Source organism: Halichondria panicea, chromosome 12 (genome assembly GCF_963675165.1).
Source record: "Halichondria panicea chromosome 12, odHalPani1.1, whole genome shotgun sequence".
Lineage (NCBI taxonomy): Eukaryota > Metazoa > Porifera > Demospongiae > Suberitida > Halichondriidae > Halichondria > Halichondria panicea.
This window is the reverse complement of record NC_087388.1, coordinates 4,484,589-4,501,304: the sequence shown is the minus strand read 5'-3', so window position 1 is coordinate 4,501,304 and position 16,716 is coordinate 4,484,589. Positions and strand designations below refer to the sequence as shown.

The following is a 16,716-nucleotide window of genomic DNA, read 5'->3' as shown; positions in this document are numbered from 1 at the left end:
ACGTACAACTTGGTCCTCACAACCACCCCCTTCATGCTGTGCATGGTGGTATAACCTGATGTGAACTATATAGATATAGTATATGCGTGATAAATAATTATTGTCTCTATATTATATTATACATCACACCGTCAGCAACTATAGTCGCTTCAAAAACTATTGTATAAGTTCGCGTTATGCAATCCTTGAAAAATGTGCCATAAAATTCCCGACATAAAGTTAATAATTAGGCCATGCTACTCTCAGTATTATTTTACTGACTTGAACCATAATAACTCTTAATTCAATCTATGCTTGAACTGATCCAGAATATTCACCTTCAACCATTTGTTTCTCGTTGTTCGTATATACATGCGTGCACAATGGCACAATGGCATATTGGAACTGGTTATAGATGCTGTACAGTATAACCCTCTACAAATAGACACCTTTGGGGATTAATGTTTTAAAATTGGCCATGCCTGCATTATCATTATTTTGTACGAACTATACTGTTCATTTCATTTTGCCTGGACATTGTATCGTTGGCAGGGGTGGCCATGCATGCATGCATGCAGTTCAGAGGGATTCATGTACATACTATTTGTGTCAGTGATCATAATTATAGATAATTGAAAACACAGGGCCAGGCTAATAATTTTTATAGACACAGCAGTATAAACAGATCCACGAGACGTTTAATTATATACATACATGTATAAATAGCAAAGCAATGAAGACAAAAAACAGCCACGTTCAGTGCATGCATGCAACCACTGCAAGTACACTTTTACCTAATAAATTCATTAAAGTTTTTTTGCCAGCTTTAAATGTTTGTAGATTCCTTCAAGAGTATCATAGTCCCTTTGTGATGGTCCTTTTGCCATTCGGCCTTTGTTATAGTCCCTCAGGTGAACACCTTCAATCACCTTTCTTTCCAATTCTGGTAGTTCCTGAACAGTCATAGCTCTCACTTTTTCAAGATTATGGTATTGAGGCAGCAGCCAATCAATCCTGAACCTACACACAAATTGATACAGCAATTCAACTGTGTTACTGTACTACTTTAAAAATGAAAGCACCGTGGGTGCTGATGCCTTGGTGGAGGCACCAAACATGAAGCTACCAATTAAATTTACATTGGTGCAAAAGTTGAACATGATCGTTGCTAAAAAGGATGCCAAAAGTTCAGAGTCCATACAATTAAGCGCATACAACAGGTAGGTGCAGCTTCGCAGCTCTTTTCCCGCTCTTACAGCTGCAATAGCTAGCATTCTAGTGCAGAGCTAACTATACTAAGTAGAGTAGCAACACTCCATGGACAAGCTTTGCTACGCACTCTGAAAAGGCTGCAATGACATTCCAGCTAGAGCACTAAAGTTCAAACCCTTGGCTAGGCAGTAGCTGGTGACATACATTTATTTTAAAGAAACCAGAAGAGCAGTGCATGTATAGTGATGGTATGACTGAGCTGTCTAAGCACAGCAACTCAGGAGCAATAAAACTAAAACCAGACTGGAGGCATGCTGAAATTTGAGAACAGAGTTTTAGTGGTACATATAGATATATGGGTTGATGTCTCATGATGTGCGCTGTGGACTAGGATCACAGCAAAGAAGCCTGGAGTCTCAGAGAAGTATGATCCTAGAGTCAGCTAAACAGAGACAAAAAACCAGTCACAATTCTAGCTTTCTATTGTAGTGACCCTTTTCCATTGTTCTTGGTACGGGATCACTTTAGCTGTAAATACGTAGGGTACCTCGAATAAAGGCCGCGTGTAGCTAGCTAGTTTCTTAGCTTTTGCTCGCTTTTATACGACAACGAAGCTCTAACATCGAAATCTGCCACATTTAAAACTAATAACTTGTTGTTTGGAATGGCCTATAATCATACTTCAACCTCTCAGTTGTAAAGCTGCATGATGGGGAAAACGAGGGTCATATCCAATGAGAAAAGTGTGTGTGGGCCAATTAATGCCAATGCAGCATCACTCTAATCTCTCAGTTAAATAAGATACATGCAAAAGCAGCAGGGAAAATACCTTACCAGTAGTGCATGATGCTATTTGGATCATACTCAGTTTGAAATCTAGTCACGCCCTCTTCAAACGGGAACCTCAAGTGTTCATCACAAGCGTGAGGTAATTTCTTCGGTTTATATGCCAAAAGATTTTGTAGAACTGCCCAAAAGTCAGATCGCTGATGCTCGTGCTCTAAGCCAAGGGCATGCCCAAATTCGTGAAGAATAAGGCTTAATTGGTCTTGTTGGGTCATGTTGTAGACGTTGAGGTACATCGTACATTTACCCTGATTGTATTCAGCATCTCGGCCAACACACGACCAACACACTCCAGTTGCTGCAGGAAAAAAGTTATCACTTTACACATACCAAATATATACACTTACTACCAAAGGTCACTCTTATTTGAGATTCATCCACGTTGAGAGCAGGGTGTTCGGAAATTTGTGGATAGTTAGATTGAGATTTATTCCAACCTCTAGTGGCCCAAGCAAGAACAGTCTCAGTCGTGAGCTGCTCATTACCAACTCTCCAGGCTTTACCGGGAGCTCGAAGCAGTTCAGGGTTCATAAAATGTACCTTCAGCTCACAAATGCGTGATGTATCCCATACACGATCAGTACGAATACAACCAGCTTGAGTCCCATGTGGTGAAACCGCAGGATGAGGGGCCAAATAGTGTTGCTCTGTTAGCACACAATAAGACTGGAAAATGCAACGTTGAACTTATATTATCAATGGAAAGAATTTATGAGTCACATGGCTATCGAAAGAAGCCTTCTTTAAAACCACATGCAGACTGGTTTTTAATGTACGTACAGACAATTAAAGATTCCATATAAAACTAATTCCTTATGTGTTCCTAAAACATATAGCACCACGCTATACACATACTATGAACCCGGTAGCTGTCATGAGCTCAAACATGCATAACTCACCTTAGCCGATTCAAGTATGGGATACCTCGCTGGGTTTGTAGCTGCATTGTGTATAAATACAAAGAACATCCATTATTAGTATAGATCGATCTCCTTGTACAATGGCTCTTAATTAGCATGGCAGTGCAAGACATGTGAAGTTTGTGTAACTAAACTAAAATGCACATTGTTTTCTTAGGTCACCTGTTCTAGCCGTTTCGATACCATCTTTATCAATCCTAGCTTCCTCATTGTTATGATGGTTGGGTAGATCTTCTATAACAATAAGTAAATAATAATGATGTGGTGCAAGACATGTGAAGTTTGTGCCACCTAGATACACATTGTTTTCTAATAATTGTTAGGTCACCTGTTCTAGCCGTTTCGAGACCATCTTTATCAATCCTAGCTTCCTCACTGTTACGAGGGTTGGGTAGACCTTCTAGTAAATAATAATGATGGGGTATATATAGCTTCACAAATACAAGAATCTCATAGCTACAGATGTACCGGTTCCTCTTTTTAAACATAATTATAGCTATAGTTGCATCCAGAATGTGACAATGAAAGAGACCTCACCTTCCTGTGTTGCCTGACTAAAATTTCCAATCACTCTGTTGTACTCTTGCACATATTCCAGACTGCTCTCTTTCTGCATTCCTGTCAGAATCTCACTCAGGACTTGCACACTGCCAGGATGAACCACTTTCTTGGCTCGAATAAGCTTCTGGAACAGCTTCACAATTGTATCACAATGATCTGAATTAACCGTGTGGTCAAGGTGAACTAGACAAAGTTGGCGAAAGTCCCTAAAGTCTTCTTCACCGAATTCGTTGCACAGCTTGATGATCATCTTGGCAAAACCGAAATCTTTTCGTTTACGACATGCCTCGAGTTGTTTTGACGTTGTAAACTTCTTTAATGCAGAAAGCTCTAGAGCCTGCACATCCATCTCCTCTAGAACAGCATAAAGTAGAGGGATAGCTTCACTGGTAGTTGACTGTTGACTATCGAGAAAATTGTAAGCTTCATAGACTTGTTTCATTCTGTCAATTTGTCTTTGACTAATGCCCAAGCATTCAACGGCTAGCTTCAACTGCTCGAACTGGGCATATTCACAAGCTCGATGAATGCGATATAGGACCATTGACATAGAGGGATCAATTTTCTCTGCCATCTCTAGATATAATTATATCCGTGGATCTGTGCTCCTGCCTGATACGCTGAAGAGACAGAGAAGGGGTACGGGTGTGTTAACCTAGTTGGGCGGAGCCAGAGATAGCAGTTATATAAAGAGTTCTAGGCTCCTTCACAAGGCCTAAACAATTAACAAAGGAAGAGCGGCCTGGGATCGAGGCTAAAAGAGTTCGCATGTGGATCTACACTAGTTGGGCGGAGCCCGACCGTCCCTGACGGGAGGTCGGGTTGCAAGCCTATCTGGAATTTGTTCTGCGCATTATGTAGTACTGCTATGAATATTATTATTCTCAAGTGGGTGTTAACCGACTTGATGACGTGTAAACCACAGGATGGCACAGCAATACTGCATGTGGTTTTGCAACTAGATGCAAGCGGAAGTGTAACCAAGCCACGTGAAAAATGCTGCAATCTGATAGGGCGCCACTATAGTGGCGCTAGAACAAATCCCAGATAGGCTTGCAACCCGACCTCCCGTCAGGGACGGTCGGGCTCCGCCCAACTAGATCTACACCATATCAGAAGTGCATTTCAATTTATAGACAAGTAAAATTCGTAAGAAACAAATACATGTAGATAAGCAGCAATTCAGTAATAAACATAATTATACTGACAAGAAAAGCAACCGACGACGATACAGTTTTTTTTGCCTAAGTACACATACAATCACAAAAACAGCAAGAAATACAAAACACAGCAATAGAACGCCTCCACCAACACAAAACAAAACCACAGACATCGTCAGTTCATATTTAACAGTTTTAGTGACACCACTGGTCATCAGGCGGAGATGTGTAGTGTGGGATTCAAGGTCAACATGAGGGGTCACGTACGCTAGAACAGAGTAGCATCCAACTTCTGTAGGCAGATCGAATGAGCAGGCCTGACCCTCGTACACTTGTTCGCAAACTGAATCATAGTCCATGTGATCCAAATGAATATCTCGGATTTCATATGAATAATTGTAGTAGAGATCTCCAGGTGTATCGACAACTACAAAATAATAACCTGGATCGGCTATCGGGAACTCAAGCGACCTACACTCCAACTGGTTAAAAGTTCCGATATTAAGCTTTTCTTTGTAAACGCTAAAAAGCGATTGAGAGCCAGGAAGTTGGGCTGAATAGTCAGAATAATGCTTCTCACTATCGAAAATGTATATATATCCGTCACCCGTGCCTTCAGAGGGATGGGTAGCACAGAATGAATAGTTAATGAGTCCACCGCCTAAAATGTAGGTGTGATCGATAAGTCCAGTTGTCCTCCACGGTATTTTAGAGTAGAACCCGCTAAAATGTTTGCTGATACTCACACTGTGCTTTTTGAGGTCATTCTGACGTACAAGGAACACGCTGCTCACATGTGATGAATCGCCACGTTCTGTCGTCTCTTCCACCGTTACCTTGGAAACAACACCAGTATCCACCATTCCCGCTAGCACAATAGTGTCACCTTCGACTGCAAATAGTGTATTATTCCGGGTGCTCTTATCGACAATGGCCAAATTTTTGAGATATATTTGTATGCCTATTTTAACCATGGCAACAGAGCCAGCAAAGAGTACTGTTAAAACAGCAATAGCTATGCATCCAATCAACAACATTTTGTTCTTTTTGTTGAATAGTTTTGGGGAATCCGTGCGCATCTCACCAATGAGCGGTTTTGATTCCTCCTTTTTCTTATCGTTTCCTCCATCCACCTCAATATCTTGACTGCTATCAAAAACATCTGTATCATTGACGAAGATTTCGACACTAGAGTTTTGCTGAGGTGAGATACCCGAGTCAGTTTGAAATGGCTCACTGTCTGTTGGTGAGCTATCAACTTGTGGAGTAGAACCTGCATGAATACATAGAGGCTTGAATATTAGATCATCGACAGGGATTGGGACTCCCTGTGTAAAAAAGTAAAACACTCTGCGTTATCGCGGATATTTTCATTCTTTCGTTGTATTTTTACTGTTTCTAGCTCTCCTATCGATTCACTAGCGAAAACTCAGGGAGGTACTCTAGAGAAGTAAGTTACACCACTGACTAGTCCGTTTTATTTACTCTGTTTTCAAAATTTTTTGTGGAGTTTAGTTTGTCACTATGTCTTTCCCTGTTGTAAAGCCAAAATAGCAAACGGACATGTATCTAAGCGCTACATATACAATAGCTTCATGCTATGAATAAGCTGTACTTGAAGTACATAATCAAGTTGGGGCATCGCCTGGTTTTCGGCTGTGAAACTTAAGTTTCATGGAAACAGGGTGACGACCCATGCAACTTGCCCTTTTAGGTAGGTTAGGTTCTTTTTTTACTCTGATTATCAGATCAGTGCGTATAGTTACGCATTCACTTTTCAGTGTTCATAAACATTTGCAGTATAGTCCTTCGAACTGCTTTAGTATACCGTATAGCGGGTAATTTTCGTGGAGTAAAAAATTTTGTTATTTTCATGGTCAAGCTGACCTCCACGAAATTTTAATGTAGGCGTGGCTTGCTGTAACGTATGAATGCAGTGCAGGCAACGAGACTAATTATACTCACGAAAATCACCGTTTTCCAGATAAACGAATTTTTTATCCCACGAAAATTACCCGCTATACGGTACTTTAAAACACATCACGAGCCTTAACCTCTCTGACTTCCATTAAGGGTTATTCCTTCTTGTATAGCATTTATTTGCTTGGTGATAGTGGCTGAGTGGCTTAGTCGAGCTATGTACAGCACATTGTATGGTAGTCAAGACAGGTAATGAGCAGTTTTAGCTACGCCCTATAACGCAGAATGTTTCACGGGTTTGTTTCCAATCCCTGTTACTGTTCTATCTATGGTTAGATTAGCCTTGATTCCAGGCCGCACTGAAGATGGGCCTGGTATCGACTGTTTGCGCATGCGCTACCTATTACCCAGAAACTGGGTAATTTGGATAACATCGTATATGCTCAGTAAAACAATGACGTCACAACGAACGGAAGTGGATTGAAGAAAGTAGATAAAAGTTCGATTGTGAAGGTTTCTAGCCTATCTGATAGCATTTCTAATAGCTAGCCTTAGCCTGCTATGTTAACAAAAGACTCACAGCTTGTAACAGTGTGGATGACAATCGTCTGAACGGAGTGAAGGCTGACAATAGCCTATACGGACAGGCCACGCCCATCTGCTACTAATCTTGGTGAAAGTCTACATGTAGACTCTATCAGAAAGAAATAGCTGCTGCAACCAAACGTACAGCTCTGTCTCTAGCTAGCTAGCTATGTAGCTATGTAGCTCTGTGTATGACTTTAATTTGTATTCTTTGTCTGTATACTTATTCAGGATATTTTTTCTGGTAAAATTTATGTTTAATGGGAAACTTTACGGGGAAATTGTCCAATAATTTTGCGCATGCGCTAGCAGGCCTCCTTGTTGAGGCCTTGTGAAGGAGGCTATGGTTAGATATGCCTGCTCAACACACAGAAAAACATAATATTTATATAACATGCACACCGCATATCGGGTTTTTGATTGTGCGTATAGTAAATAATTGTTGCAAATGATACTCTTAGCTATTATTACATGCAAGCAGATTACTTTTTGTGCGTCCTTCGTTTGCGTTGCGAAAACTCGGCAATTAGCAATTGAAGAAAGAACACATTGAAACCCCCCATATACAGCATTAGCCTTAATTGGTAGGCTATGAATAATTAAATATGTGTAACAATAGAAAATGAATTGTTAGGGTCAGTCCCAGGGAAATCACCCAGATTATTAAGGTACACAACATTCCTTAGCTATGAGCTCACCAGTGGGACTGTTAGGAATAGTGAATGCCTTCACTGGAGATTGACCGATATGACCAGGTCTTTGTGCTTCCTCAGTTCCATAACCATTACGGATATCTACACACGGAAAGAAAATACACTTAAATATACACACACTTCAAATATAAATTTGTATTGCAAAATCCATACACAATTCTATGAACACTTTGTTGCTATATAGGCAGTAGGTCATAAATCTTTATGAACCCCTGATACACATGCAGACTATATAATGTACACAATTCACCTGTACATGACTGTCTTTGTGGAGTACTGTACACCATGGGTGTTGAGTTACCAACTACCAAGGATTGTTGACCTCTACTTTGTTGCTCAATGGATATAGCTGTGTAAACATTGATTTTATACATGAAGACAGGAAGGGATTACCCCATTGAAATAAGGAAACCTACAACAGACAACATGCAATTAAGCACATTTAATGACTAAATTATACCTGCTTCAAACGTAATAGTGCTGTCCACATCAGTCATCACATCTTGCTGCTCACTAGTACCAGGGAGAGGTAGCGCATCTTCTAAAGAACCTGTACATATTAATTAAGGTATAATATTAACTATAAAAGAGACCTCACCTTCCTGTGTTGCCTCACTAAAATATCCAATCACTCTGTTGTACTCTTGCACATACTCCAGACTGCTCTCTTTCTGCATTTCTGTCAGAATCTCACTCAGGACTTGCACACTGCCAGGATAAACCACTTTCCTGGCTCGAATAAGCTTCTGGAACAGCTTCACAATTGTATCACAATGATCTGAATTAACCATGTGGTCAAGGTGAACTAGACAAAGTTGGCAAAACTTCGCAAAGTCTTCTTGAGTGAATTCATTACACAGCTTAATGATCATCTTGGCGAAACTGAAGTCTTTTCTTTTACGACATTCCTTGAGCTTTTCAGTAGTTGTCCATTTTTTTAATCCCCGAAGAACTCTGACTGGCACAGCAATCTCCTCGAGGATAGCATAAAGTAGTGGGATGGCCTCATTGGCAGTTGATTTTTCACAGCAGAAACAATTGTAAGCATCATGTACTTTCTTTACTTTGTTAACTTTTCCTTGACCGATCCCCAAGCATTCAAGCGCTAGCTTCAACTGCTCTAATTGGGCACCCTCACAAGCTTCGTTAAGATGATAGAGAACCGTTGACATATCTATAGAGCTAGAATTAGAACTAGAAGACATCTTGATGTATATTTTCCCAGACCGAGTTGTTTCTAAAATAACGCTAGAATCAGCCACATTGAACTTGTTGGTTCGAATTTCATCTGGTTCCGTTCTCCATTTTTGATCAATAGCCAGATCAGGCATATACGGATGTGGACACGCCCTAATTTTTGTTAGCCAGATCAGGCACAGAGGAGGCTGGAACCACTTAACCTTAGCTAATTAAGGTCACTAATTGGATTTATCCAAACTTCTCTTGCAGACTACTTCAAGCCTAGTTTTTAGTGTCTATCAGTTTAAAACGTTATTTTTCAGGGGGGGGTCAAATTTTATTTTCGCCAATTTTGCTCAGAAGCAGAGATACAATCAAAAGTCTTGCTCTTGTACTAGCCTCGATATCATGAGCGGCTTGTTCTCGAGGTCACTGCATTGCTGGCTTTGAGACTTGTATCTCTGCTTCTGAGCAAAATTGGCGAAAATAAAATTTGACCCCCCCTGAAAAATAACGTTTTAAACTGATAGACACTAAAAATTAGGCTTGAAGTAGTCTGCAAGAGAAGTTTGGATAAATCCAATTAGTGACCTTAATTAGCTAAGGTTAAGTGGTTCCAGCCTCCTCTGGATCAGGCATATATGGTACCGGATGTGGACACGCCCTAATTTTTGTTAGCCAGATCAGGCATATCTCTTTCCTTGGCAATCTGTTGTAGAAATTACAACAATGGGTAAGGAATCGTTATGATGAATTAGATGAAGTTGTATGTGAGCTCCTCCCTGACAAACAAACTGTAGTCTAGGTAACCGCCTTATCAGTCAAGTAGGCTAAAAATCTGTGTCCTTTGATGTAAGCTTTGATGTCTCTTTGTGCATATGTAGTTATAAAAAAAAAAAAAAAAAAAAAAGAAACCTTTGACTAGCTAGGAAGAGTAGCAGCAGTAGTAGTAGGAGTAGCAGTAGTAGTAGTAGCAGTGCAAGCAGGACTAGACTAGATTAAAAAGTTGGTGGAAAGAATAACTGACCGTTTGGACGTCACCTGGCTGCCAGACTTTCATCTGGACTCTTCCCCCTGAGTAGCTGGCCTTTCTCTAAGCCACAAAACTGAGCAAGAAGCTGAAGAAGCAGCTAGACAGAGACATGTACCTAGCCTTGAGAATTGGGAGGCGTGGCTCAACTAGTTAGCCCAGCCCAGAGGAATTGTTACCGTGGGTACTGAACAACCGTAGAAGTAGGGCTACCCCTGGCTTTACTGAATTAACTAGCTGTGTCTGCTGTCTAGTTGGACCAGATTTAGCTAGATAATGGGGTAGAGAATAGTTGAGCGGTGCTGTGTGTAGCTTGAACTGTACTGGCTGGCAAGAATCTAGTAAGCACCCTATGCACTGATAACTCGTCAGAATGGAGGGTATGTTCTAGGGATCTGGACAGCTGTACATCCAAAGGAGCCAGGGAGTGCCAATCATCTTCTCCCAGTCTCTGACACGCTAAACAAAAGGAGCTAGAACTGGGAGTCCCAGCTAGAATTGCTAGCCGGATCTAGACTAATAGAATGACTTGGAGGCGTGGTGAGGCCGGATCCACACTAATTGATCGACCTAAAGACGCTCCTGTTCCAGATTTCACGAATGGCAAGGAAAGGGATATACGGCACCGGATGTGGACACGCCCTAATTTTTGTTAGCCAGATCAGCACATGAACACGCCCTAATTTTGGTTATTTTCCAAAGCTAACCCGAACCCCGAACCCCTTCAAAATTACATCCGGTGGCCGTATATGCACCTCCCCCAATAGCTAGCCTCGATTCCAGGCCGCTTGAAAAGGCGGCCTGGTATATACCTTGTATGCGCATGTGCGAAATAATTGACAACAATTTCATCATACAAATTGTAAAAAAACGGACAAAGTTACAAAAGGGAATAATACGTATGACAATGTGACCACAATGGCAGCTTTCAGAGACACTAATCAAAGTAGAATAATTATGCTGCAGCAGCGTTGCTTCTTATAGCTCTGTTTATCAAAGAGACAGTTCAAGAAAGCCTCTCAGACAGCTAGAGCTGCCAGCTAGGTCCAGGAAGAGTGGTGGACTCTTTAATACATCAGTAGATCTTGAGTGAATAACTTCCTGAGTGTCGAGTTAAAGCTTATTAAAAGCTTTCAGGAGTAATCATTAGCTTCTTTATCTTCAGCAATGACTTCTTGTCGAACATAAAGGCAAGATTTAGTAGCAGAACACTTGCCTGGTCTATATTACCACAGCCTCATCAGGGGACCCACAGGAACACATCATGCCTTTCCTATAACATCTGTAGCCTTACAGTGTAGGGTGTCATTAAGTAGAGACTTGGCTTGATACAATAAAGGGCGTAAGAACTCAGTCATCTTTGCACAATACTTCTATGTAACGGACTGTAAAATCAGAATACAAATACACGGATTACCCCCTTTTTGGGGTAATGTACACGCATGCGCATACAAGGTATACCAGGCCGCCTTTTTCAAGCGGCCTGGAATCGAGGCTACCCAATAGCCTTCCCCCAACCTAGTCTCGCGGAGTATGGCCCGCGAGACTACCCCCAACCCTGTGACCCTGGCCCAAGAAAAAGGCATCCAGTGGTTTGCTGCAACTATAGTTGCAGCCCAATCAGATTGCAGCATTTCTACTGTGGTCTGTGTCGTCCTGTTGCGCAACCTCAAGCAAGATAAAATTGGTTAACACCCACTTTAGAATAATAATATTCGTAGAATAAAAATAATGATTATTCATTGCTGCTTATCAGCGAGCAAGACAAATCCTGACATAGGCTTAAAACCCGACCTCCCGTCAGGGACGGTCGGGCTCCGCCCAACTGCTAGCCTCGAACCAAGCCCAACGTAAATTGGTTGGGCTTGGTTCGAGGCTACCCAACTGCATGCTCTGCCAATAGAGGAATTTGGCTTCACACTCCACAAAAGTGCATTTAGGGACGCCGTAGCGTTAAGATATGGAAGGCAACCAGCAAACATACCATTGACATGTGCCTGCGGAAAGGAGTTACCGTGGAACACATTCTATCATGCGCAAAAGGCGGATTCCCCTCAATCCGACACAATGAGATTCGGGATGTGTCCACCCAATTGATGTCAGAAGTGTGCTACAATGTCTCGATCGAACCCGACTTACAACCCATCACTGGTGAACCATCCTCTGGTGCCGCCTCTGCCATAACAACTGATGGAGCTCGTCTTGACATCACTGCGAACGGCTTTTGGGGAAGCCGCTTTGAGAAAACATACTTTGATGTTCAAGTGTTTAATCCATACGCTCCTTCAAATCGAATGTCCTCACTATCTGCCACGTATAGAAAGCATGAAAATATCAAAAAAAGAGCTTACGAACAAAGAGTACGAGAAGTGGAGCACAGCTCCTTTACCCCAATCGTTCTGTCACTCACTGGAGGCCTGGGCAATGCTGCCTTCACTTGCTACAAAAGACTGGCATCACTACTCTCGGTAGCCTCGATTCCAAGCCGCTGAGAAAGGCGGCCTGGTATACACTGTTTACACATGCGCCAGAATTACCAAGAATCTTGGTAATCGTAAATTGCAGTATATTTATCAGTATTCTTATTCCGCATTAGTTTGTAAAACATTGATATCCGTTTCATTTATAATGATGTCATTGAAAAAAGAAATCTAGTCCAAGTTGTGTAATGGCTGCTACCTTCTCTTCTGCTCTTGTGTACGCGTTATCCTGTGTTGGAATACCAGGTCTAGTCTTGAAAGACAAGCAGCTGGAGGCGTTGAAGTGTCTGTACGCTGGTGTTTATGTGGGTACCGTACCGACCGGCTATGGCAAGTACGTCCTAGTCCCAGAGCAAGTCCATCTGCTTTCCAGACACTCCCTTTCTTGATTGATGTGAAGCTTGACAGGACCAGTGCACCTCTCTCTGAAAGAAGTGTTGTGATGGTGATTTCTCCTCTTGTTTCTCTGAGTGAAGCCATCTTCAAAGTGTTGGTGTGTCTGTTCGACGTTCAGTGCCATTCTCTCTGGAAGGAAGTATTGTTGTGACATTTGCCGAAAATTGGTCACAGAGTAAGTACGTGGTATCTGATCCGAGAACTGTGTGGCCTGTTACAATCCGAGGGACTTGTGTGTATCCGATCCGAGGGACTTGTTGCTTGAGTGTGTATTCGGACTTGTTGCTTGAGTGTGTATTAATGGATAGTGCTTTCAATGGTAAATCTATTGTGTAAATCAATAAGTAGTCCTCACATTATGTTACGTCACAGCCACTGTACTTATCCACATTTATTTTTTACCCACAGGTTTAACTAATTTCTTATGAGATTAACTTGTCGCCTGAGTGTGTATCCGATCCAAGCCTCAAGTTAATGAATAAATCTACAGAGCTGATGTTTTATCTAGCTGTCTCTGTCTACAGTATATGCAGAGAGGTAGCCTCTTCTTTTTCTTTTTTTTATCACAATAAGATAAAATACTGTTTTAACGTTCAATGAGATAAATACGGTAAATAATAAATTAATTGTCCACCCACGCGCCAACAGTAAATACCAGGCCCACTATTCAAGGGGCTGGAGTCGAGGCTATACTCTCGGTAAAACGGGACCAACACTACAACACAACCATGAGTTGGTTAAGATGCTGGCTCCCTTTCTCCCTACTACGTTCCTCAATTGTGTGCATTAGGGGTGCAAGATCGTCTCGAGGTCACCTATTAAATTGGACGTGCTGCCATGGACCTAGTAGCCCAAGAATCAAATCTGCTCATTCTCACCTATGCACTTTGAATTTTTAACTTTGCTTAATATGTTTACACTTCTACCTTTTGCTCATAAAGAGACTGTCCTGTACAACAACAAAAAAATAACGCTAGATCTAGGTCACCAACTTCCGTATTTTTCTCCCTGCCGTTCGTTTAGAGAAAATTCTATCTGGGAACTTTTTGGGGGGGGGCATGGTTTTTGCTAGCCTCGATTCAAGGCCATAATTATTTTAATCGGCCTTGAATCGAGGCTATAGGTTTTTGATTATGATTTCATATAGCCTCGATCCCAGGCCGAGTTTTCGCTTTTATAACGGTTTGCCTAACCGTTATAAAAGCGAAAACTCGGCCTGGGATCGAGGCTAGATTTCATAGTGATGCCCTTGGCTATAGCGCTGCAGACTGCACCAGGATAATATAAGCCACCACCTTAAAATTGCAATTGACATAATGAATGCGGCCTGAGGCATTGGTCAGTTACCAAATAGAAATCATTTTTTGATACATCTGATACAAGGGTACACTACGTCTCTCTTTTATTATGGACTCTTGATATCTCCAAAATCCCTGTATATTTTAAATTTTGCAACTGCATGTGTGTGTGCAAAATACTAATATTGGGAGACAATATAATACATGGTGGTGTTATGATGAGCAATTGCATGTGGCTCCTCCTCCTAATGTACATGTATAATAAGTGAGCAGAGAGGTGTCAACTTGTTCGAAAGAGGTGCAGAACGTAGATACATGGAAGTAGCGTAGGAAGTACAATGTACAAGCAAAAGTTGAACTCACCACAAATTGATCACAAAAAATAATATGCAACTCAACAGCTAAAATGCACGGAGATACCATAATAATTATAGCAAGTACTTTTCGTTAGTGCAAATTTCATATGAATTCAAACTGCTCAATTATTAATAAATATTTCGCATTCTATATTCTTACAGCTCAGGATAGTAACGTTTAAACCTATATTGCGAGAATAATTTTGTACTTTTGGATAATTATACTAATACCCTCTCATAATAATAATTGAGAGGTTTATTATAATTATTCATGAATTTTAACTTTTTATACCAAGATATAGCCAAGTATGTACTTAATTTTCATGACCACAAGTATAATTATGGAAGCAGGTTTTCACGTGTGTGTCAATTGAAGTGCTTGAGTCTTGAGTTTGTATGAACGACTTGCGCACAATTATTAAAGCTAAAGTACACCGATATCGATGATCCGTGTTAAATACAATCATGATTGTAGTGTTTCATATCAGTTGCAGGTAGTGCATTATGCTGTCTTAATGGAAGCATTGTGTCAAAGTGACCCGTAATACCCTCTTACTAGTACTCATAACGCAGACATCTTCTACTAATTAATACCACAGATCTTCAATGCATGCATGGGTGATCTTGTTGCCGTGAGCAATGTAGTTGGTGACAGGCTGAATATAGTTAAAACAGAGTTAAGGATTTGTGCTATCACGTATACATGCATGCAGGTTGGACTATGTAGTCAAAGAGAAACCAAAGGTAATGGAAGCAAGTTAGTGCACGGAAGTCTTGATGGCAAACACCAGATAAAGTGAATCGATGTGTTACCTTTGAATCTCCCTCAGTGCCACAGATATTGATATAACAAAGGAAAGTGGGTTGTCTATTTGTTTTGGAAGTTAATTTACGGAAATGTAAAAAGTTAAATCATTCACTATATAAATACTACAGGACATGCACCAGTATACACTAGCTGTTAGACACATCACATCTGTGAAGTAACAATTTTATCATCCCAAGGTTGCAATTTTAAGAGCCAAAATGACTGGAAGTGGCAGCGAAGTGTATACAGAGTACGATCGTTTAAATGATGAAACCTATCCAACGGCGCTCCCTGATGGTTACGGCTTCGAGGAGGTGACGATGCCCTACGGCACCTATCCAACGGCGCTCCCTGATGGTTACGGCTTCGAGGACTACTACGGCATCTATCAACCAAATGAAGCAACACGAAACAATTTTTATTATCATCAGAGTGTGTCTTTTGAGCTCCCAGTAGCGATATTGGTGGTAGCACTTACTATTGGTATTGTGCTAGTGATCCTCACGTGTGTAGGTACTTGTTTGTGCTGCACGTGCACTACTAGTAAGACATGCTGTGGATTTCAATTCATTCGCGACGGCTTGAGAGATGTTATGCTCCGCATGACGAACTTTCTCTTGTTTGAGTTTGAGCACACGAAAAGTAGCAGTGGAGAGCATATCTATACCCTCTATGGGGTGAGAGTCAGTGTCCACGCACTCTATTTTCTTTTTATCCTGCTCGTGAGTATCATCTTCGTTTGTATGATTTCGTTCTGGAATACTTTTTTATCTGAAGCTACTTTAGATCAGTGCAATCCTACAGCTGATTGCTTCCCTATAAACAGAGCCACAGGACATCTAATCCGGGTGCAGCCAATCGAAAACTGCACTGATTTTGAAATTGATGAAACGAATACAGTCGTGTGTTTTGAAGTGGTTTACAGATACTCCAAAGGATTGGGCGAAGCTGGTGGATTCTTGTTCTCCATGCAAGCAATAACAAACATCTTCATCTACATTGTGGTTAGGACTATTCGAACTATTTTAAAGATCGCCAAGATCCTAATTTACAAATGCAGCTCTGACCCAACAAACAAACAAATGAAGAACAAGGTAATCTGTGTTTCTATTTTTGCTAAGCTTCTGGCAATTTTGATTGTACAAGCATCTTACGTTGTAATGCTCATTGTAATTCCGATATGGTTTGTGGTTTTGAGAACTGATTTTCAAACAACGTTGCGTACTCCTCAGCGAAAGCTACAATTGGGTTTGTATATATATACAGTCAGTCT

General features: G+C 41.1%; 3 protein-coding genes and 1 long non-coding RNA gene across 6 annotated transcripts; 2 read left to right on the top strand and 2 right to left on the bottom strand.

The window, feature by feature from the left end:
* Positions 1–620: 620 nt before the first annotated feature.
* Positions 621–4,282, bottom strand: LOC135345250 (uncharacterized). Of its 3 annotated transcripts, none has more exons than XM_064542658.1 (7): positions 3,495–4,282; positions 3,286–3,354; positions 3,120–3,191; positions 2,937–2,977; positions 2,385–2,703; positions 2,026–2,335; positions 621–999 (listed from the first exon to the last, which is right to left on the bottom strand). In XM_064542658.1, exons 1-7 carry the CDS (start codon positions 4,090–4,092, stop codon positions 786–788), a joined length of 1,623 nt encoding a protein of 540 aa, XP_064398728.1. In that variant the 5' UTR covers positions 4,093–4,282; the 3' UTR covers positions 621–785. The 3 variants fall into 3 exon arrangements, with proteins under 3 accessions (XP_064398728.1, XP_064398727.1, XP_064398729.1); XM_064542657.1 differs by having other exon boundaries at positions 3,286–3,357; positions 3,495–4,281; XM_064542659.1 differs by lacking the exon at positions 3,120–3,191 and having other exon boundaries at positions 3,286–3,357; positions 3,495–4,281.
* Positions 4,283–4,641: 359 nt separating this feature from the next.
* LOC135345232 (uncharacterized) lies at positions 4,642–9,242 on the bottom strand. Its single transcript, XM_064542629.1, has 5 exons — positions 8,495–9,242; positions 8,357–8,446; positions 8,147–8,245; positions 7,882–7,977; positions 4,642–5,951 (listed from the first exon to the last, which is right to left on the bottom strand). Exons 1-5 carry the CDS (start codon positions 9,225–9,227, stop codon positions 4,717–4,719), a joined length of 2,253 nt encoding a protein of 750 aa, XP_064398699.1. The 5' UTR covers positions 9,228–9,242; the 3' UTR covers positions 4,642–4,716.
* Positions 9,243–12,014: 2,772 nt separating this feature from the next.
* On the top strand, positions 12,015–13,948 carry LOC135345490 (uncharacterized). Its single transcript, XM_064542907.1, has 2 exons — positions 12,015–12,592; positions 13,621–13,948. The coding sequence occupies exons 1-2, from the start codon at positions 12,097–12,099 to the stop codon at positions 13,878–13,880; spliced, it is 756 nt and encodes a 251-aa protein (XP_064398977.1). The 5' UTR covers positions 12,015–12,096; the 3' UTR covers positions 13,881–13,948.
* On the top strand, positions 12,603–13,603 carry LOC135345331 (uncharacterized). Its single transcript, XR_010397704.1, has 2 exons — positions 12,603–13,300; positions 13,390–13,603. It is a non-coding gene; the product is annotated as an uncharacterized LOC135345331 (long non-coding RNA).
* Positions 13,949–16,716: the final 2,768 nt, after the last annotated feature.